The 24789-nt window shown below is 36.3% G+C and overlaps 1 protein-coding gene across 4 annotated transcripts in view; it reads left to right on the forward strand.

Annotated features, from left to right (window-relative positions):
• The window catches only part of DIAPH2 (diaphanous related formin 2), a 797042-nt gene that overhangs the window by 380208 nt on the left and 392045 nt on the right, over positions 1-24789 (forward strand). For all 4 annotated transcript variants that reach the window (XM_074359372.1, XM_074359371.1, XM_074359369.1 and 1 more), the window contains one exon: positions 9726-9965. In XM_074359372.1, coding sequence (XP_074215473.1) covers positions 9726-9965 — 240 coding nt within the window. The remainder of the gene's footprint in view (positions 1-9725; positions 9966-24789) is intronic.

The raw sequence follows: 24789 nt of genomic DNA on the forward strand, positions 1-24789 counted from the left end.
CTCCTGCTTATTCTTTGAGTCTCAGCTTAAATTTCATTCTCCCCGTGATGCCTTCACTCACCTATCAATCAAAATTGTCTCTTTATCAAACTCTCTCAGAGCACCTTTTTTCTTTCCCTTTCTGAAAATGACCATTTTTAATTGCAACATTATTTATTGAATAACCCCTGCTATATAACCCTTGCTAGATTGCAACTTCTTTCAATGTATGTATCATGTTGATTTCATTCACATGATATGTACTTAACAAATGTTTGTTGAAAGTATTAGCTTGAATGCAAAATCAAGTGGGCTCTGTTCAGTCCTAATTGTGTTTCCATATGACATTTGGTAACATTGCAGAATTTAGTTTCCTTATTGAAATCTTTTCTTTCCTTGCCTTCTGTAACCATAAACACTCTGCTAATTTTATTCCCTTCACCCTTGCCAATGTCCTGTAGAGTTTCCATTATCATACAACTTCCTAAAGGATAAAAAACAAAAACCTCATCCATTAGAGATAGACATATGCCAGAAGTGAGATTACTCCTGCATGATTCATTAAAAGCATCATCAAACAAAAAACAATAAAATTGGCCAAACTGGGGAAATATCTGACCTTTGACTTTTTGAAAGAAGTAAACTTTGCCTGAGACAGTGACTGGGCTGCTGAGCTTTCTCTAAACTTTTTGATTTTTTTTTTTTTTTAAGCAGCCACATCATTGGGTTTGCTTATATTCACATGTAATAGAAAAGAAACCAAAAAAAAAAAAAAAAGTGAAAGAGAGAGAGCGCCAGAGCAAGTGAGAAAAGAAAAAAGAAACAAATAAAAAAAAAAACCCAGGGACCTTTCCTCTGTCTAGAGGCAGACCTCCTGGGAAGAGGGGTATGCTAATTCCACACCTTCTATGATCAATAATCCTTTTCTTTAGGGGGGTTGATTGGCTGCAGAGCTTCCCACTCACTTGTCCTCCAACCTGCCTCCCACAGAATTGAATTTGGTACATTGTTGTAATTATGTGCTGTACCTTTACTGGAAAAAAAAGCCCAGATCTTTGAAAGCTCTGCCAGTCAGAACCCCCAGCAGGAGCTTTTAGACTCTTCCGGGTGTGTTTGCAGCTCAGCTGCTCTCAAACCTCAGAGCTATGGAAATTCCCACTTGTCTTGCACTGAGGATGGAGACCCATACTGTGTGTATCTATTAAACTAACACATCTTCTGAGAAAAAGAAGGCAATAATTAGTTCTCTTAGTAATCGGTACTTTGTTTTTCTGACTTCAAAATTACCCATATTTTTCAATTAAAGACATTCTAAAGCTATAATCTATGACAAAGATGTTGAGATAGCCTTGTGCATAAAAAACATTTATAATGAAAAGCAAAGATTATATGATATTGCTGACAGCACATTTAATTTTTTCTTTCTCTACATAAATATATGAAGGCGGGAGGGGTAGATTTATGCCCATAGTTGGAAGTACAACTATAAAGTCAGTGTGCTTTTTACTTTTTTTAAAGCCCCCTAAGAGCTTATGAGCTCTATTCAAGATAGCTTAACCAGGTGAAAAGGAAATTCTTAAAAGCTTTTTTTTTTTCTCCTACATATTATCAAAGGCAATTAGTTTGGAAGGAAAATTGTAGCTCTTCTGTTCCATTAATATTAAATCATTATTCAGGTTTGCATATTCATTGGGAAAATTGCATTTTTCTTTATCTGCTTTCATTCAGAGTGCTCAGTGTTTTGATATGTAATGCCTTGATTGTTTCTATTTGCATGCCTTCTGTAAATATGAATGCTAGCTCTTACTTCTAGATGTGCATTCATTTTATCTGAAACAAAGCTAGTTTAATAATTGTGAGATCAAGTAAACTCACCACGACTCGTTCTCCAATCCATGGATTCGTATTCTTGTTCATTTCATTAACTTCTCATAAAATCCACTTTGTGACAAGATTGCTTACTTCCATCAGGTTTTGCAATAAAATGAAGTAAAATAAAGCCACCTGAAAACTGAATATTCAGATTAAGTCTATGGATGTCAATCAATTTTGCTATTGATTGCTTTTCATTAAATTTAAAAAATAAAAAATTAACCCCTTTTCCCTCTCCGTGTATCAGTAATCCCTACTGCAACAGGATAGCACCGCAGATGCTGTAATGGCTGTTCTTGGCCTTAGACATTTGTTTTCCGAAGGATATTTTTAAATTCTTGCTCCAATTCTTAGTGTGAGTCTTCTGAGTTTACAGCGTCTCTTGGGGCAGACATTGTTACCATGTTCTGTTCCAGACCGAAGATGAGTAAATGTTTATTGATGCATAATTTCCACATATCACTAGCTTTGTGGAAAATAGTCTCTATCAGCACATCATTGTTTTTCTGGGATGGAGTCAGTTTTCAACACTGTTTTTCCCAAGCCTCATTTTGCAGATTAACTCTGGCTGCTGTTCTCTCTCCCCACATCTAACATACAAACATTTGCTCCACATAGCGGGTGCACCTGTATTGATGATTTTGTCCAGTCCAGGTACTAGGTGTACTGCAGAAACTACAGCAATGAGCTGGAGAGACCTAAAAGAGGAGAAGAAAATAATTATTTAAGAGAGAATCACAGATGTCACTGCTTTACTCCCATATTTCCCAGGTGGAATTTTGCTCAGTCATTGAGCCTGGATCTCACAACTTTTATAGGCAGTTCTGCCTGCTGTCTAACTTGAATCCAGCCTTCTTTATGGTCACTTCATTATCATCACCTTTATTATATAGTCACTGATACAAAATTATTCTGTATATTCAATGTACATTGTGTCCTAATAGTGTTTAGTTATTGGGGGAAGACACCTTATAGAAAATGGTGTATTTGTAAAAAATATATCTCTTAATTCTAGTGAATTTTTAACATGTTTTGAAGAGACTAGAGGATCAATTATGCTCACATGTGATGGCAGTTAAAATGTGTTTCTTTGCGGTGCAAAAAGAAAGATACTAGAAATCCTTAAAGGTGGATGACACGTGACTGCAGGAGTGGCATGTGGCCACCTCCTCGTCCTTCACACATGACTGTTACACTTGGGCCCCTTTTTCTTTCTCTCTGGATTCTTATGGTAGTTTGGCAGTCCATCAATATTCACCAGCTGCGGAAGTAGTGAAGTGTAGAAAATTCAAATTATATAAACAAAACTGTGTCTAACTCTTTGGGGAAATAACCGACTTGTAGCTACTCTCACTAAAGCTGTCAGCGTACTTTTTTTGTTTTTTCAAATATAGTGCAGACCAGCTAAAGAAATAATAGCTGCTTGATGTGATTTGATAGACAAGTATCTTGTAACACAAATAAATCCCCTACATAGTACAACACCGTGGTCAGCACCCAACAGCACTTCAAGAATGAATTATAAAATAAAGGATGCCAGTCAACTAAAATGCTGTGAGGGACCACAAGTAAAAACAAACATACATTTCAGCTGAGTTTTTGTTATATCTACTTATATCTCTTAAGTGCACTCAAGTGCCTTTATGAGACATGAGCCTTTTAATAATTGTATCTGTGGCTAGGGATGTTGCTCAGTGCTTCCTCTTATTTCTAAGCTTAGTTATCCAAAACATCCCTCACCCACCCAAATCCTCTAATGGAGATTCAGCTGCTGTCTGTCAGTGTACCCTGGTCTGATCATAAAAATTCACACTTATGATTGCAGCAAATCCTGTTAGTATGATCAATGCATACTGTTTTGTGGCTCCTGTTAAGAGGTGCACCCTTATAGCTTCACCTCCTCCATAGTCTCTGGGTTTTACAGGAACCCATTTTCAATGATAACATTTCTTATAGCAAGTGGATATTAAGCATTCAAACTGGCTGAAGGGAGCACTGCACGGCTGTTTACAACGTGTTCAATAGATAATGAGTGCTGTTCTTCACCATGCCCTAGAAACACACATCCCCTAATTGTGGATGAGAGAAACTTTATCTCCGGTTTGGGAGAATAGTCAGAGACCATGGTTCCTTCTTCTTGGGAATTTCTGAGGATGAGTTAAGGGTATAATAACAACATTAGTTATTGTTTTAGCGTGCTTACATTGTGTTAGCTACTGTGACGGGAGTGTTACACACAGGATCTCATTTATCTGTTACCCCGAGAGGGTAAGGGAAAAACCTCGGTTCTTGCCTTGCCCCAACGAGAAGAATTCAGATGAGAGATGAAAGCATTGTGAAGCGAAAGATTTTAAAGGTTTTATTAGCAAAGCAAAAGTGCACCTCCAAGCACAAGAGGTGGGCTGATCCAAGGCTGGATAGTGGTGGTCTTTGTCCTTTCTCTTTTACCCTTGCCTACAGGTGTGGTCTCTTGATTGATTGACAGCTCTTATCCCTGGAGTGCTTAGTCATGCTCATCCCCTTTTGTGCATGTCCTTACAGATGATGCACACAGAAAAAACCATGGGGGGGGGGGGGTGCCTAAACTGCAATAGTAATTATATTCCAGTGAGCATTGGGTCATGTCCGGTTAGGTCGCTACCCTGCAGTTGCGACCGTTGGGTTTTAACTAGTTTCTTGCTGGCACTTATTTAGAAGTAAAGCCCCTTTATGCTGAAGGTAGACATACCATTGTCTTCCGGACCATCCTCCCTCTCCTCCACCTTATCTGCCTAGTGCTCCCCGCATATCTAACTACCTAACAAGTCTAACTGCAACTTGCATGAATGACTTAAGGAATACATTTTACTAATGGGGAAATAAAGTCTCAGAAACATTAGGTAACTTGCATTAGGTCATAAGCTATAAAGTAATAGAACTGTAGTTCAAGCCCAGGTCTGTATAACTCAGCAGTCCCTGTTTCTTCCACTCCAACTTTCTTTATGGAGAATGCAGAGAATGGTTTCTCTTCCTTTCTGAGGATTAGGGACCAATTTTTTTGAACCTACCTTTCAAAATAGTTACATGGGGCTTTGAATTAGCGCTAAGATTGAGTCCAGGCTGTATCGTTGGGACGACCCACATGATAGCTAATAACTTTACATGGGAGGTGGGATGCCCTCCTCCATCCCAATATTAGCCTACTATGATAGCTCTTCACACCATGCATCCGCTCCTCAACCCAGCCCTTCGCGGATACTGGATTTTCTATTTGTATGAATGAATACGTCCATTCATTCATTTGTTTTATAATTCTTTTTTTTTCAAATCACCTATTATATATATCAACCTGCCATGCCCTAAACTTTATTCTTGTGGGTAAATGAATGAAGAAATTTTGCCAGGTCAAAGGGCAACTCTGATCCCCTTAGAATGCACAATCTCTTCCCCAGATCAGGCTGACTGATGATAGATTATATCCAGTAACAGCAGTTCAACAGAGTTAATTCCCTAGCATTTCTGGTTTGACAGCTTAGCTGAAGACGTTATCTGGGGGACAGTAAAACATTACCCTTCACTACTAATTTGTTCGATAGACAATCTGTCTGTCTTCCTTGGGAGAAGGTCTGGAAAATGGTTAGTTGGCTAAGGAGTGCTTTTAAAATCAATCAGCCAATATTGGAATGTCTGCTATATGCAAGAGCCCCTGCTAGGTGCTGCACAGGGCAGTCTCTGCCTCTTCTCTCTACACACTCTTCTCATCAGCAACCTGCCTCCCTCAGCATCCATGCAGATAACTCCCAAATCGGCCAACTCCAATACTTCCTTTCTCCTAAACAAAAGGATTGAATTTCCCAGTGCTACCAGATATCCTAACAATATGTAAATCTCAAAATGTCTAAAAAGCAATATTACCTCCCTATGACAGAAGGGTAATGTTATTATTTATGTGAAGATTTGGAGGGGGAAAGGCTAGAGGGATTAGGGAACACATTTAAATAGTCTATTTTAGCAATCCAACCTTGAGGTACATAACATTGAAGCTTGAATAACAAGAATTGAAAATGAGAGACAATTCTAAGAAGTTATTCATAGGCAAGGAATATAGACAATATAGGCAAGGAATGGTATTAAATTACATTGTGTTTCCTTTGGTTTGAATATGACTCCAAGATTTGGAGCCTGAATCATGGGAATCTAATAGTGTCTTTGTTAGTAGTAAAATACACTGATGTCTGACAAGATGGTGAACCAAGTTCATTTAAATGCTAATAAAGATGTTTTGGTCACAGCCAAGTAATAGTTTTCATTTGTAGATCTAGCACTCTTGACCCACCTTTCCACAGCTCTAGAGGCAGAGACTTAAAAAGAAGGAAGGAATATATATGGATCATTTATTTGGCGCCTACCTAATTATCAAGACAAGACTGCCTGACAGGAACTTCCTCTACTTTACAAATGAGGAAACTGAAGCAGAGAAATTAAGGTAGATTAGTTTCACACAGTCAGGCTGTGCATAAGTTCTAGATTCAGTCATTTGATTGAATTTGCTACTGAGCCACACCCTACCTGCCCCCACTGCCTTAGTCCTTGATCAGCTGACTGGAGTGTAGGCAGCAGGAGATCAGGAGAAGTAAAGCCACTTATCCTCACTGCCGGAAACAAACAAAAAACAAGGAAACTGTAAACCACACAAAATCAACACCTCCTCTGCCTTCACTATTGCTGACATTGCCCTACCTCACAACAGCCCTAAAACCTTGGAGCCATCTTCGACTTTCTCCTTCCATAACTGGTCACTTACTAAGTCCAATGGATTCTCCCTTAATTCTGCCTCTTATATCCCTTGCTTCCATTCTGGTCCTCCTGTCAGCATCCTAAGTCATTATCTGTTTCTAAGACCATTTGAAAACTTAGTAATGGTATCCCTGCCACTAACCTCTCCTTCAACCAATTGTACATACGGCTGTCAGTGTGACTCCAGCAGCAGCATGGGGTGGTGATTGAGAGTCTGGGTTTTGTAACCAGAATGCCTGAGTTCACATCTCCATGTCTTCAACGTACAATTTGACTTTGTGCAAGTTACTTAGTATTCCTGTGCCTCACTTTCCTTATCTTTAGAATGAGACTAATGCTAATAACCATTTCCTAGGATTGTTTTGAGAATCAGATGAATTTATATATAACATATTATTGATATATATATATAAATATATATATATATCTATTATATATATATGTATAAAGACATCTGTAGAAAGATGTCTGGCACAAATTAATAAATGTTAATTTGTTATTATTATTGTTACTATAATTATTAAAGTAAACTTTGGTCACGTTATTTCATTTGGAACTGGTATTTGAAAAAAAAAAAAAAGATCAAATCCATTCTCTCTGGGTTTGTAAGCCAAGGATTGAAATGCAAAGCCCAGAAAGGATAAAAATATGAATGAAAACAATTAGAACTGAAGCAAGACTACGTATCTGTGTAAGCCTAGGGTTTAAATTCCTTGTCGATCCCAGACCAAGGTCACCCTGATGAGCTGTATTTCCACAAGCCCCACAGAGCATGGCCAGAAGGACAGGTGCGTGGTGTCTAGGGCCTGGTCACAGTAGTTCTGTGGCTTTTTTAACCACCTGGGAGACTGAAAAACTACCCCTTAAACATATAAAATGATAGAGAACATGCTTCTGTGCTAATGATAACCAGTTAACAGTGAAAGGAAAGGAAAAAAAAAATTGGGAGGGGATTTGGAGACAGTGGTAGAGGCAAAAATAAAGGCAGAAAAACACATATAGAAACTCAGATTCCCACAGAAACTCACATAAGGAGATTTGCACATTCATGGAGACGTAGACCTTGATGTGGTTAGCTTCCAATTTTTTTAGAGTAGATTTTTTTTTTTAGTTTCTTTTTTAAAAATATATTTATTTATTATATTTATTTATTTATTATTGCATTATTTTAGTATTTTTTGGCAGGGAGGATGTAATTAGGTTTATTTATTTTTACTGGAGGTACTGGAGATTGAACCCAGGACCTCATGCATGCTAAGCATGTGCTCTACCACTGAGCTATACCCTCCCCTCTAGCTTCCAATTTTGTGGCCTTTACATGGACTTTTGAGGTATTTTGATCCAAATTCTGCCCCTGGGTGTATACCTCATATATTCCTAACATATAAACCTTTTCTCACATCACTCCTCTCTACAACTTCCTTTTGGTTCCTGTTTGTGTTTGTTTTTTCTCTGTCTCTTTCAATCCCTCTTTCCCCACCTCTGTTTTCTTGTTTACTTTTTATCCATTTATCCATTTGTATCCCCTCTGTGTGAAGCCGTTGTTAAAACATTGTAGTCATATCATAGAGTTTGAAGTTTTCTCTTCCTTCAGTGAACGTCTCCAGCACTTAATTTCTGTTACCCATTTAGAGTCATATACTGGTTTTATCACCAGATATAGTTTTCAAGTGACTATGTTATGAGTTTTAGGCTGTATTGGAAAATTTTTGTGACTAGATGGTGTGTCTTATCCTTACCACGCAAGTGCTGAAAAAAACAGTAGGATGGTTTGTGTATTACCCCGATCACATCCAAAACAGCTAGTAATAAGTGATAAGACCTACATAAAGATATTAACAGGTGGATAGTCCCAGCACACTTTTATACATCTGCCTATAAAAAGCATGAAAGCATATAAGGGGATTAGCAGAAGGCAAAGGTTAATTTTTGGAGAGGCAGACACCCATGGTTAATGGGCAGATTCATTTCAAAGAGGAAAAATAATGGACTAGGCTTTGCTTCTATATTAGAGCAGATATGGTCTATTCAACAGCTCGTTTGCTGCTTTTGAAGGGTACTTTGTGGTTTAAGGACTTTTGTTCATATTGTCACTGTTTTCATGTTATCTACAGATATCTCAGTGCCTAATCTGTGCCTGGCATTTGTATTCAAGAAACTAAGCTATAAGAGTAAAAACAAATAAATAGAGTTGTTAATAATTTCTGTTCATGGTGTGTATGTGTATGCTTGTGTATGTTCCTAGGTGTTTACCCTCCCTCTATCTCTCTCCCAAAATTCATTTGGCAAGTGAAAACTAGTTAAATGACTTAGAGTTACAGGAAATTAAAGACTAAAAGAAATTATTACCGTAGGAGCTATACCACAAGGAATAGAGAATGTACACCAATACTATGAAACAAATAATTAAAACCCAAGTTGAGCTGTTTTGAAGAAAACCAATATAGAATTCTTGAATAAGGTCCTTAAAAGTAAGCTCGTGTGATTTTACCATGACTTAATTATTTAACATCAACAGTTTGTTGAGTAGGTGAAATTCTTTAGAGTGTACATAAATATTTAATATATTTTATGAGTAGAAATCATAGGTTTAAAATCATTAAATGCTCAATCAGAGCTCGTCCTCTGATTTCAAACAGCATAGTAATAGGTACTTCTTTTAGGAAATGTGGTTCCACTTACATTTTTCTGTCATCATGTACATTTTTTATATGTGGCCCAGCTATTCATTCAACTCAATGTCATGTTTGTAAATTTACATAGTTTGCCTCACGGTCAGATTTTTGGCAGTTTAAATGCTGTTGATGACTAATGATTATGCAATTAACATATAGCAACTGTTTAGCTTCAATAATATTTTCTTAACGCCATAAGGGTGAGTTCATTTTTTTTAACTGAATAGCTAACTGTTTTCTAAACTTTGATAAAAATGTTCCTTAGGGATGTATAAAACAAACAAGAATAATCTTCACTAAAAGCTGCAGAGAATTTATTTTCTGCAGAAATTTTATAGTATTGTCTATAAAATGATTTCTGCTAGAGAAAAAAAATAACAGATTTTAAATATATATTCTTATACAGCATTCCTTATCTTACAGATGAGCTCAGTGAAAATGTTACGGCCTCGTCTCAATAGCATTCTTTTCAAGCTTACATTTGAAGAACACGTAAACAACATCAAACCGAGCATCATAGCTGTAACTCTTGCCTGTGAAGAACTGAAGAAAAGTGAAAGCTTTAACAGACTCTTAGAGTTAGTTCTTTTGGTTGGAAACTACATGAACTCAGGCTCAAGAAATGCCCAGTCCTTGGGTTTTAAGATCAACTTTCTTTGTAAGGTAAGATAATATTTTATCATACCAATTTACAACAGTACTCTCATCTGTGAGAGGGGTCACTCTAAACAGCAGTAGTACATCAGCTGAAAAAAGGATGCTTTAAAAGGATGAATTTTATGGCATGTGAATTATATCTCAATTAAAACAGGCAGATAATTTTTTAAAATCTTACTGCAGTGAAATCTCCAAGACTACAAGTTCTTTTGTAGTGTAGTACTTGACTCTTGCTAGTTTTAGATCAAAAATACTAGCTTTTATAAAGTAGATGCAATCTTATATTTTAATCCCTTTGTACTTATTTTGTCTCTCCAGAAAGTATTTGGGGAACTAAATTCAATGAGGTAAATAGCCAGAAATTTCCTTTTAAATATGCTTTGTTTAGTCTCCTTTAAGGAAATAATATACTTTATTGTTGAAGAGTGTTGTGTTGTTAAGCTTATACTATGTACCTTGAGCATTAACTAAAAGTTTTTAAAAATCAAGTGATAACCATCTTATTTTGACTGGGCCATTTCATAGGATTATTTTTGAGGTTTTAGTTCTTGTGAAAGGCAAACAGAAAAAGAGAAATGCAAATGTGATTGTACATGTCCATTTCTAGGTTAGAGCAAACCACCTTATTCAAGGAAAAGATCTGTGTTTCAGGAAGTAAACTGAACAGACTCTGAGGTGAAGGCCTGTAAGAAAGCTTGAGACAAAAATAAATCTGAAAACAGGCAATCTGTCTTTGACATCTCACCGTGCTTTACTTTTTCCGCCCTCTCACATCTGAAAACATTACAGAACTTTGGCTAGTTCTTGAAGTATGTTATTACAAAAATCCCCAATATAGGAATAGATATAAATTTCTTTTGTATTCATGCATTAAATAGGTGTGCATTGCATATACATGGACTAACATTTTAATATGTATCAAAAATGATTTGCTCCTGGTAGTTCTAACCCAGATAGACATTAAGAATAACATTTGTAGATAATAGGATGCATAATGGAATTGTATCTGTTTACCCCTGATTTATTTTTGAGGGGTGTAAGGAAAGAAAGTAATGAAGTTAGGAAAGATCATCTGGCATGTTAGATTTTGTAAAAAAAAAACCATTTTTAGTCCCTCTTATTATATTAGGGAACATGTGATATTATTTGATAATTTAATAAATTTATTTGATAATTATAATAAATTAGAATAACTCACAGCCAGACTTGTAGGATAAAACTAAATATTTAAGACTTTCTCACTGCATTGCATGTCATATACTCAATACTAATAAAAGCATCTCTTATCAAGATGCTCCTTGTTTAGAGTATATGTTGTGTGCACAGTGAGTGAATCTTAAAGTGTTCTTGGTTGATCATTATGCAAATATTATAAATTAAAAGAAAAGGTCCTTGGAAGTTTGTATTACTACCTCTTTCACATTTAATTCATATAAAAAAGACATTTAGAACATGTTACCCTAATTTGAATAAATATGTACCTTTTTTAAGTGTCTTAGTTTCACACTATTCAAGTGAATTCCATGAACTGTGTTTTTTGAAGCAAGAATGAAAAAGTCATTTATACATAGGAACAAAAGATTATATTAATCTCACAGAAGGATTTTACAGTTGTATCTTATATTTTGGAGAGAGGCTTCTTCCTGTCATCTCCCTGTCAAATAAAAGTTCTTCCACACAACGCTGCTCTGACATCTATCACTAGAGGTATGCTCAAAGGATTCAGCACAAAGACTTTTGCCGACTTCAAATAAAATAAAAAATAATCTTGTGGGAAATACTATCATGTAGTAATAGATGTTCTAAAAGAGAAAGAGGTGAATGTTTTAAAGTCCCCTCCTTTCCCCCACTTTTCAGGAGGATTTTTATCTTCAGGGAAATACTTGTCGTTAAGATAGAAAAATATCATATACATGCATGGTATTCCCACACTGTCTAGGGTTAAAAGGATGTTGCTGGGAATACAAAGAGTTCTGAGTAGATATAAATGTCTAAAATGATAGAAATTTACTGAAGTACATAGAAGTAGTTAGCTTAGGTTTGTAATCTGTTTGGAACTGAATCAACTAGCTACTGATACACGATTAGCTAGAATTGATATTAAATTCCAGTAATATTATAAAAGATTACTTCGTTGATTTTTCTTAGTGTTTTTTTTTTCACTTAAATAAATAGCAGAGGGAACTTTCTTTGTAGAGTACTGATTATGCTTTTTAAATGATACCATTTACCTAACTAAATTATTCTAATGATAATTTCCTTTCTCAGCGAATTTAAAACTGTAATTCACCACTTTTCACAAGAAGCTATAGATCATGTTAAAATATTTACCTAGTTAAAAAGGAACCATGACATAAGCAGTTAAACTTAAATGTATCCTGTAGTAAAGTAATATTAAAAAATTTAGATGATCACATTTGGCTCCTATAATATTTGAGGAGAAAAGGAAAACAGGCAGGTTAACCTAAATGTCAAATATCACTAAAGGGTATCATTATTGTAAGTACCGCTCTCACCACAAAATGATTTGTTTATTTGCAGAAGTGTATTATCACTTTGTGAGTCACCAAACCATGGTGCTGAACTGTAATGAAAATTATTTCCATGCAGATGAGTTTCCAGTGTTAGCTTGGCTCTTGCTTGCCCATTGGTTATTAAAATTCTAGCCAATAGCAATCTTATATTAGGGTCATGTGTTGTATATGTTTTCAGTCAATAATAACATATACAATCTACATAAGAACAAAACATTTAAAAATACTTAGCATTCCCTAGCTTTGTGGGTATATCAGCTAAGGATCTTTGTTTGCAAGCAACAGAAAGTGACTGCCTGATTTCAGCAAAAAATGGAGTTTATTGGGAGAAACTCAGCCAGAAACTGAGGAAAGGCTGAAGAACTTGGCCTTTAAAAGGGCAGCAACTCTGGCAGCTTTGAGAATGCAGAGAGCAGGTATGAATGGAAAGTCTTTCCAGGAAGTTGCCTTTGGGATATATTAGCTCTAGCCATTTTCCTCCCCCTTTCCCTGTGTTTGATTCAAATTCTAATTAGGAAGAGAGACTGATAGGCCTGGTGTAGATTATAAGACTACCCCTTGTCCAAGAGAGGGCAAAGAACTTTGATTGACAGCACAGCCAGGACTACACATGTGGTTGCCTGTGATTTTACAGTTTATAAAATGCTTTCCTTGTGATTCAGAGTTTATTATTATTCACCTCATTTTGCAAATTAGAGAATTAAATCCAAGATGAGTAGGTTCTTGTCTCATCACAGAAAGAATTCAGAGACAAAATACAGAAGTCAAGAAAGTAAAGTGAGGATTTATTAAGTGATAGGACACTCTCAACAGGAAAGCGGGCAGACTCAGGTGAGTAGCTGCCCTAAGTTTCTTTGGGAAGCTGGTTACATAGAGTATAAAAATGAGTAAGTGGAATATTCATTGGAGAAGGAGTGGTTTGAGATTGTATTCCCTGATTTCCATCCCAGCTCCACCCTCCTGAGAGGAGGAGGGATTTTTGTCCTTATTTATTCTTGATAGGAAGTGTCATGGCATCAGTGTATGATGGGTACTTATTATCTGCAAGGCAAATTTTATTAAAATGAGGGCATAATGAGCAAAAGCTTACATGTGGGCACTGGAAGTTCCTGCTTTATCCCACCTTTCTTTGTCTGCCTCTAGGACCCTTGTCACCCCAAAACTTGTGGTTTCCTCTTAGTCCAGAAATTCCTTTTCTCTATCTGCCCAAGGACCCCCCCATTGTTCACAAGTTGTATGATTTCCTGCCATTTGGCCTGTGCCCTCCTTTCTCTGTTCATATCTAGCCATCTGCCTGCTCTAACACAGTGAAGTTATGCAATTTTTCCAAGATCAGAAGGCTAGTAAATGTTCAAGTTTGGGCTTAAATCTCGGTTTTCTGTGTCCAAAACCTTGTGACACACTACCTCCCACTGCATTATAACAGAATGTGTGGTTATATGTGGCTCATTTCAAGGAAGCATTTCAGAATCAATTCTGCCACTTACAGACTTCTGAAAATGGGGAAAACCACATGTGGATTTTCTTGACTCCAGTAACTTGTAAAATGAAGATCTGTCTTTTTTTTTTTTTAATGCAAATTCAATCAGAAGTAATTGTAGAACTCTTAATAGAAAGTTTCTCTTCCCCAAATAGATTTTAACGTATCCAGGCAGTAGAGCCTATATACTTGTAATAAAATAGCATCTAATAATCTGAATAATTATAGAGCAGTCACTTACTTTGCATGTATAGGCTTTCAGACCCTAACAGTTTTGTGTAGGCAAGGTTGGCTGCTCTTCTCAGTGCAAATTTTATAAATGAGGATTTGTTCTTCAGAGAGATGGCTTACCCAGGATCACTGAATAGGCAGATAACTCAGAGGCAGAGTTAGAATCTTTTCCTGGGACTCAAATTATTTCAGCGGCTCAAGGTACTTTTAGAATTTGATGATCTCCATTGCTTCACTCAAATATGTTTTTTCCTGTAAGACAGTGTTTGGCATTATTTGGATTTTGGGGGAAAATGTGATTGATAATTTACTGAGAAGAAAATTGCTTTGAGGGATATAATTTGTCTTGGAAAAAAATCCGTGTAGGGGAAGGTTAGATTCTCTATCAAGAACAGGGTTGGATGGAATGTTAGGTTCTCTTTCCAGGCTTTCTTTTTTTTTTTTTCCCTGTGGGTCCTTTAAGCTCTCTTCCTGTGGGGCTCTTTGCAGCAAAGAGCTTTCAGTTGATCTCCCTCAGTCACTGGTTGTAATTGGTGATATAAGACCCAACATACAGCAAAATATAGAGGAGCTCATTCATGTTACTTTGCATTTTTAAATGTCATTGCATAGTATAGTGATGCTCTGTACCATTCGTTCATAATTCATGGCCAATAGACACAAACTTCTCAAGTTAAGGATTTGTCTGTGCCTCATTATTGAAGCAAGAGCATTCACCATTGTAGACTTCTGAAATAACTAAGCACCATAGAATGACATAAGGACAGGATATCATTCTTAATTTTAAATGGTTTCCTTTGTTCAGCTTATTTGATGGTTGACCTTTTATTTAAATCCATTGTGGTTTATTGTATTGTACTTAATGGGCTTTCATCATGGAGAACCACTGCATAGTTTCTTAAGCTTAAAGATGAATGTTGTACCATTGTGTTACTGTGTCGGTGGTGACATTTTAGATTCAGTTTCTATAATTGTGTCAAGGGTTTTTGTTTCCCGTAGTTCTTCATGAAAATCAATATACCCAAATTTGTGATTTTCAAAGAGCAAGCATTAACATTATTTGAGTCAGTAAGTGCAGAAGTGTCCATACTTACAGAACTCAAAATTTATTTTTTAAAGTAACAATTCTCTATGAGCTCTTTTAATTCCCATGTTACTCAATACATGTCCTAAAGCGCATTCTGTTAATCAGTGCATGTGAACTTGTGCACATCAGCAAATACTAAAGGTAATACTAAAAGATAACTTCAGTCATCTGATTTCTCCAGTCATCAGGTTCCTGGATACCAGTTCAGAAATCCAATCCAAAAATACCCACCTTCAGTGCCCTTCATGCCATTAAAATCTAAACAAAACACAGGCTACTTCTGAGTTTCTCTTCAAAAATGTAGCCCTCTAAAAGTTGGAAACATATGAGCACGTCTCCCTGATTTTGTAATCCCGTAAATACGCTACGATGTGGTTTCAAGATTGTGCTTCAGTTTGAAAATCAGCTCTTTTCCCACCACTAAGATGTAGGGTACCTCGTCTCTCTATGTACTGTACTACAGTGGTCTGCACATACAGACTGACTCCTTAAGTGGAAAGAAAACTTGGTGGAGGTGGTGTGTGTTTCTGTCTTCAGAGGTGCTTTTGTGTAAGAAAATTTTCTTTGGTTTTTCCAAATGGTCCCAACATTTTCCAGATTGATGTTAATGTGGAGAGGCATGATATCTTTCTTCTTCTCTGCAGCCTACATTACAGGATTGAGATGGGAGAAAAGACTACCTGCTATGTCAGCAGAGGTGAAACTACATGATCATGTGAGGCACGGGAATTAACCAGTTTTGTAGATGTGCTTCTTCAAATGGATATAGTTATGAAAGAGTATGTCCATCCGAATACGTTTTTTGAAATCTTGAGCTCTGATGGAAAGAAACAAACTTACACCTTTATCCTCCTACTTGCCTCTAAAAATACAGAGGTCCCATGAGCTTATTTAAGGATTTTTCTCTAAGTTGAAATATTCATTAATTTACATTCATTGCTGCAAATTAGTCAGCTAATACTTTAAATGTAACACTTGTTTGTTTTCTCAGAATTTGATTACATCTGTTTAGATATCATCACATTTACAACACCATAGTTTCGGCTGTGTGAAAACTTCATTATACCCCCCAATTTTCAGTTTATTAAATTCTCTGGAGAACAGTAGCTTGTAAATGTAATTTGTCTCGTGCAGACTTGATTAGTATTCCTTGTCAATATCAGCTGCTTTGGAGACATTGATTTTTTTTTTGTCCTTTCGATTTTTTTTTCTATTTTACTTATATATGTGACGATGTTCTGTCCTCTAAACACATACACACACATACACACCAAGGTCCTTAACTGTAATTCTTAATATTGTGAAGCTTATGTTACAGTCCTGGGTTTTAATGTCTATGTTACAATTAAATCCTTCTCCCATATGTCCAGATAACCTGCTCTGAGGGTAACATGAATATATATCGTACCTACATACACACTTGTGTTGTGGACTAGCTATGCCCAGTTATCGTACTCCCCTCTGCAAACACATGGTCTTTTTGATAAGGAAGAGTTTCCAATTTTTGCAACTTTTATATTAGGGAAAGAACCAAGAAAAAAGGAATTAAAAGCCAGACCAAGCCAAAAAGTGTGGGGGTGGGCGTGTGTGTGTGTCTGTGTGTGTGTGTGTGTTTGTGTACAGCAAGAGTAAGAGAGAGATTGAGAGACAAAATAAGAAAGAGAATGAAGAAGTGAGAAGATGTCAGCAATGATTTTCAGAATTGGATAATATATATTTCTTCTTATACATAACTTGACAAACTTGTAAAGAGCTTTTAAAATGCAAAGTAAGAGTTGTCAGGTTTTCTTCTTTATCTTCTGCCAATAATAATTATTAAAAAACCAACAATATATATTTGTATACAGAACTATAGTGAGGAGTGTAATTTGTTTCCATGAGAGGACTCGCATATGGCTTGGTTTATGACTTATTAAATACAGATGCATTTTTTTGTGGGAGGAGGTAATTAGGTTTGTTGGTTGGTTGATTGGTTGGTTGGTTTGTTAATGGAGGTACTGGGGATTGAAGCCAAGACCTTGTGAGTGCTAAGCAGTCACTCTACCACTGAGCTACATCCTCCCCACTCAGACGCATTTTAAGGAAACAAAAAAATGAATACATCTGTATTTTCTTTCATTTAAAAAAATTTTATCCTCTTAACACTGATATGAAAAAGATGATCAACTTAATACTTTACCATAACTGTATTCGTTGAAGTCATTGTAACTAAACAGTAATGGATACAGTTAACTGTTCTATTGGGTAGTATGGCTGGCAGAGATAATTCTCTAGTTTACAAAAACCTTTTCTTTTATTTTTTTTTATTTATTTATTTTTTTTTTGTTCTTGATAAGTCTCCCATATATCAGGGGTGGCAATAAACAATTTCAGCATTGGAGCAGACCAAAAAAAAAAAAAAAACCAAAAATGATGATTTATGGGACTAGCTGTAGGTCTTACTAGGTTCACCACAAAGACTGTTTCCATAGAGGATTTAAATGAACCCAGCTGGCTTAGTATTCTGTGAATTGCTGTAGTCATTTTCTGAGTTTAATCTTATGACTGATTTTGTAATTCTCACAGTGGGGGAAAGTTGACAACACGAACCGCATTTAGTGAATATAATTAGTGAGTTTGAAAACAAATGCTTTTTTAGTCTATCAAAGCTCTGTTCGAAGGGGATTTTGACCCTGGATGAGACTGTTGTTCAAAAAATGTGACAACTGTGACAATGCGACTGATCATCTTACAAACTGATTTTCTTGTCCAGTGAAACCATACTAATGAAGGCATGGCATAACTTTAAGAAAGAGGGCTGATGACCATGGAAGGGGTTAATAAGCAGTTAATAATTCAAACCAAACTCTGAACATCCAGTTATCCCTGTGATGATTGTAGGCAATCTATGAGCAATTTATATATACATATAAATACTTTGTAGCTAGTATTGGGCAGCAAGTTGGCCCATTTGTTGATTATTTTCTGTTAACCCTATGCTACATGATTTGCAGGGATAAAGAGAAGTAAGACCTACATCTTCTAGTCCTTGAGGGCCTGATGAGCTAGTTGCCAAATATAGAACATTGTAACACTAAGATGAGAGACAGGGAGGGGAATAGGGAGAAATGGGGTGAGGTGCAGGAGGATATGGCTCGTATATAACAGCACACAGGAAGAATAATCTAGGTTGCTGTAAATACTGGTTAACTAACTATAAGATAGCCAAGTACTCTGTTAGCTGACAGCCCATACTGTAAAGCTGCCCCTTTCTTTAGAAAGGACAAGCACAGTACGAGCCTTATTTACAACATGTGCTTAACTTCTCTCCCCCAAACAAAAGCTTCGATTTTGCTTTTCCTGGCTTCTGTCATGGTGACAGGCACAAAGACTTGCCATTCATTTTTTCTTTCTTATTTCCGTCATCTTCTTTTTTAATCTGTATTCTCAGAATAGTCTCTTCCCTTTTATGCTCCAGTAAGAGTATCTTTAAAACTGCTTCTCATAAATTTCTACCTGCTTTCTATAGTTAAATGTTATTATTTTAAAAATTTTGGATAAAATTAGTACTTGTTCATAAACAGTAACATAATGGTACTACTCTATGACTATTACATATCTGTACCCTCTGTTATTTGCTAATTGGACAAAAAAGTCAAATAATATTTCTTTTAACAAGAGAATGTCATAAGATTTTTCAGATAAATTAAATAAGAATGAAGAAACTCACTGTTTAATGCTCTGTATAAGAGGTCACTCTAGGATCCAGACAACTTAGTATGAGAAAAGAAAAGCTATTCAGAAGCTGTCTGTTTAGAAAAAGGAACTCAATCTTAAAGTTCAAGCAAATAGCTAGACACTTATATATTAAAACAGAATATTTTACTTGGAAGCCTGTGTTGAAGGAGATTGAAAAGCATTGTAAACTAGTCAAAGATTTGGGAAGAGATGCGGATGCACGATTCCAAGGATTTTTCATCAATCACAGCCCAGTCCATTCAGATCCCTTTGTTTACAAGCTTCAGCCTTCATGAAATACACTAGAAAGGCCAGGGTACTCATCAATTTCTGAAAGCATCTACTAAGACTTGGTTTGTTGTGTTAATTATTTCAGAAGTACAATGTGTTCACAACCAAGAGAGATTTTAGCTTCACCTATAATTTTTTTAAAGTGACTTTACGAAAATATAATTGACATACAATCAAATTCACTCATTTTTAAGTGTACAGTCTGATGAATTTTGTTATTTGTAGACAGTTATGTAACCTATAATCAAGACAGAACATAGTTCCATCAACCTGTAGGTTTTTCATGCCCCTTTGCAATCAGTCCTCACTCCCAGCTCCAGGGAACTGCTGGTTTGTTTTCTGTCACTATCATTTTGCCTTTTTCTAGAATTTCATATGAAGGGAATCATCCAGTAATGCAGTCTTGTGTATTACTTTATATTTGCTGTGGCTTCCATGTAGCACAATGTTATGGTGCATATCAGTAGTTCATTTTTATTACTGGATAATATTCCATTTTATGAATATCCCACATTTCCATTCATCAGTTGACAGACATTTAGGTTGTTTCTACTTTTTATCTATTACAAATAATGCTGCTATTAATATTCATGTACAAGACATAAATTTCATTTATCTGGGGTAAATACCTAGGAGTGGGAATGCTATGTATTATGGAATGTATAGGTTTAATTTTTAAAAGATACTGTTTTCTAAAGTGCTTGTGCCATTGTATATTCACACCTATAATTAACTTAAACCATAATGAGATATCATTTCATACCTGTGAGATTGGCAACATTTTAAAATTCTGACAGTGTCAAGTATGAGTAAGAATATGTGTCAAAGGGAGCTGCTGGTGAGAATATAACTTGGTACCTCTATTTTGGAAAACCATTTGATACTATCTAGAAATGCTGAAGATACAATACCCAGAAATACCACTCCTAGTATATTCTGTAGATAAGCTCTTACATAAGGACTCTGGAGACATGTACAAGGATAATGACAGCATGAAAGGACACTGTCAATAGAATAAAAGAACAACCCACAGAATGGGAGAAAATGCTTCTAAATCATGTATCTGATAAAGGGTTGATATCCAAAATGTATAAAGGACTTCTACAACTGAACAACAAGAACATCAAAAACAAGCAACCTAACTAAAAATGGGCAAAAGACATTTCTTTAAAGAAATAAGCTGATGAAAAGACACTCAGCATCACTAGTCATTGAGAAATAGGAATCAAAACCAGAATGGGGTACCACTTCATATCCATTAGGATGGCTACTACCTAAGAAACAGAAAATGAAAAGTGTTAGTGAGAAAATGGAGAAATCAGAACCGTTGAGCATTGCTTGTGTGAATGTAAAATGGTAGGGAAACAGTATGGTAGTTGCTAAAAAACTTAAACATGAAATTATCAGATGAGGCAGCATTCCACTTCTGGGTGTGCACATAGAGAATTGAAAGCAGGGACTTGAACACATATTTGTACACCAGTCTTCATAGCAGCATTATTCACAATAGCCAAAGGTGGGAGTAACCTAAGTGTCCACTGACAGATGAATGGATAAACAAAATGTGGTCTATAGATACAATGGAATATTATTCAGCCTTTAAAAAGAAGGAAGTTCTGGTACTTCCTGCAGCATGGATGAACCTTGAAGACATTATGCTAAGTGAAATAAGTCAGACACATTAGGACCAATATTGATAGTTCCACTTAATTGAAGTAGCTAGGATAGACAAATTCATAGGGACAGAAAGTAAAGTAGTGGTGGCTAGGGGCTAAGGGGGTGAGGGGGATGGGGAGTCACTGTTTAATGGGTCCACAGTTTCAGTATGGGAAGGTGAAAATGTTCTGGAGATAGACGGTGGTGATGGTTGCACAACAGTGTTGAATATACTTAATGCCATTTAACTATACACTTAAAAATGGTTAAAATGGTAAAACTTTGTTTTATATATATATATTTTACTATAATAAAAGAATGTCCACAGCAGCATTATCTATAATAACATCAGTAATAAGGATTCCCCCACCTCCCCAAAATGGAAACTAAATAATGGAAATGTTCAACATGAGAATATAACTAAAATTAGCTATATTCATATGGTGGAATAGTATACAGTAGTAGAAATGAATGCATTGATACAGCTACAAACATCAGTAGAGTCATGTAACTCACCTCTTCAACAGTTGCTCCTCAGTGCCAGATTTGAATTATGCTTTAGCAGTATTACGTATCTTGGGCCTTCAAAATAGTTGTTCTTATATTGCTAAAACAACTAATGTTGCACTGCCAAATGTCATTGGTTTCCACTGTATATACATAGCAAGATCAGTTCTATACACCATTTTGGTGGTAGTGATCATCTTTAAAGCCACATACAGAAGGAAAAAAAAAAACAAATAAAACCAAAACTCTTCCTCCCACTCTCAAAGCCTCATACATATAGTACAGTTTTGTTAAGTAAAATAGTCATGACAATAAAAGTGACAAGTTTTAGTTAAATGCTTAAACCATTTCTAAGAGGAAACTACTTAAAACCTTAGGGATCTATACATGCTTGTAAACTATTTCTGTACCAATTTAAAAGAATTTGATTTTTTGTTAAAACTATTCTCAGAAGAATTTCTATTCAGTAAGCCTGCTCTAGGCAGGTTGATTAACTAAGAGCACTTGAAAGTGCCCGACCAGCTTTTCTTTCTGAAGTATAGGCAAAATTCATTCATTCCTTCTGGCCTTTCCTAAAATTAGGACAACTGGTTGTTGATTTGCCACTGGTTCTGGCTACTTGGGGCTAGTGTATATGCAGGGTGTTCTTGAACAAGTAGGGCTAGGAGGGAAAAGTGCTGAGAGGTGGGACAGGGTTGGCAAGAAAGCAAAATTTATCTTCTCTGGGAAACTAACATCACCATTGCCCGGCGGGGCCTGAAGGTGGCCATTGAGATGAATCCTTATGTCATTGAATGTTGTCATGCTTTCAAGTTTAAGGTCTCCTTCCACAGAGTGCTGCCATCCATTACACTAACAAGTGTGAAACTCTTAAATTGCTTGACTTTTACCCAACTGATATCATCTGTTCCCTTATTGTTGGCAACGCCATTAGGATGCCAAAATTGAGAATGTACAAAAGGGACCACCAGGAGTATGTAAAGAATGAAGACATCTTTCCACTGTGAAATTACATTTAGCCAAATTAGCGTCAGCCCTGGTTGCGTAGCACCCGGAAAAGAAAGCCAGGAAAGCATGGATTAAACCTGTCTGGTCGTAGCTACAGAGCTACTGTCTTTATGGTAATTGCAATCCTTAAAAATACATTATCTTTCTCAGTGTTGCTGCAGTGTGTGGTGGTGGCGAAGAACGCAATAATTTGTAAACAACCCTTGGCAAAAAGCACAGAACTTAATTTTGTTTAAATGAAGGAGACTGACATTAGAATTCACGTGCTGTACCAGGACTGGCGTGCAGTGGTAGCTGTTTTGATATATGCACTGGAGCATTCATGATTGCTTAAATAGTAACTGTTCCATGAATATACAAATATAATAGGGAAAGAAGAAGCCATGATTAGGGAAAATAGTTTTGCCAAAAGACATGAAGTTGAATGATCTGATCATACTGGTAGTTTAGTTGGGTTAATGTCAATGATTCAACCAGGTTCCTTCACTGCGTTTCACTACCTCCTTTCTCTGCAAGGACAATCCAATATAAATGAGTATTGCGTAGCGTTGCTGTCAGGCCACTCTCTGTGACACACAGGGATTAGGCAGTTCTGAGCTTTCCTGAGTAAAGGACCTGTTGATGGGTTTGCTGACTTCATGGGAACATTTGTATAAACACCAGGGGGAAAAAGGAGGGGGTGTGTCTAGAAAGGCCTTCCTTCAGATGCCATCTAGAAATATGGACTTTTATCTAACAATGAAGTTTTTTCTTTTTTCAGTGAAGTACAGTTGATGTACAGTATTATATAAATTACAAGTGTACAATATAGTAATTCACAATTTTTAAAGGTTCTACTCCGTTTATACTTATTATAAAGCATTGGCTATATTCCCACTGTTGTACAATATCTCCTTGTAGGTTATTTATTTTACACATAATAGCTTGTTCCTCTTAATCCTCTAGCCCTAGCTTGCCCAGCACCCCTTCCCACTCCCCACTGGTAACCACTAGTTTGTTCTCTGTATCTGTGAGTCTGCTGTTCTTTTGTCATATTCACAAGTTTGTTGTATTTTTTAGATTCCATCACACTGAAGTTTTAATACTCTTAGACCTGCTTAAATGTGTCCTGCAGTGTTTCCCTAAGTAATAGCCACTCTGCCTTACCACTGCATTTCTTACATCCTTTATGTGAAAATCAGTTTCATATCTGATAAATATTCATTCTATGGCAATTCATGGAAGAAAGCCTGGTGTTCCTCCTGCACGTTCTTGCTTCTTTCAGGAAGAGAATGTTCTCTGGCAGCTGGCTGGTTATCTGCTTATTCAGTCATTCTGAATACTCTGTGCCACTCTGCAAGTCGGGTGTAAGATTTCTTTAGGTCAGGACATACGGTGCACAGCAGTACTCCTATATAATGTACAGTAATTCCTGAACGCCTCTTACTCTTGGCCTTCTGGCCCAAACGGGGTTGCCCACGTAGGAAATGCAGTATCCTAATGTGCCTGTGTCCTGGGCAGGGATGATGCTTCCCCCTTTCACCCTCTCTCTTTCCCTGCACCCACTGTGGTCTGATCTTTGCATGTTCGTATGAGGGAACTCTGTTTCGCGTATGACTCACGGCATTTGTTTCCTTAGAGCCAGTACCCGTTAGCTCTGAAATTAGGACTGGTGAAAAACATTTGCAGTGTGAGGCTTTTTATGGGAAGCATTGAAACCTGATGTCCACAACTGAAATTTGTTATTCTGATTCAAAAACTCTTGACTAAATAGTTAAACAGTAATTCAGATTTGCCAGTAAGAGGTGAGCTAGCAGCTTGAGTTAGAGTTGGAAAGCTTGAATGGTCTTCTGGGTTACTAGTCCATCCCTCTGATAATACAGAGTAGATAAGACACATTACAGCGTCATTTAAGTCTGTTTTTGTTTTTATTGAAGTATAATGGATTTACAATGTTGTATTAGTTTCTTGTGTGTAGTATAGTGATTTGGTTGTATATACATACACATATTCTTTTCAATTATAGGCTATTACAAGGTATTGAATATAGTTCCCTTTGCTTTACTGTAGGACCTTGTTGTTTATTTTATATATAATAGTTAGTATCTGCTAATCTGAAACTCCTTATTTATCCCCCTGCCTTTCCCCTTTGGTAACCGTAAGCTTGTTTTCTATGTCTGTGAGTATGTTTCTATTTTGTAAATATGTTCATTTGTGTCATTTTTTAGATTCCATATATAAGTGATATCATATGATATTTGTCTTTGTCTGACTTACTTCATTTAGTATGATCATCTCTAGGTCCATCCAGTAAATGTATTTTCAATACAATTTTAGGTT

The sequence above is a fragment of the Camelus bactrianus genome, chromosome X (assembly GCF_048773025.1).
Source record: "Camelus bactrianus isolate YW-2024 breed Bactrian camel chromosome X, ASM4877302v1, whole genome shotgun sequence".
Taxonomy (NCBI): Eukaryota; Metazoa; Chordata; class Mammalia; order Artiodactyla; family Camelidae; genus Camelus; species Camelus bactrianus.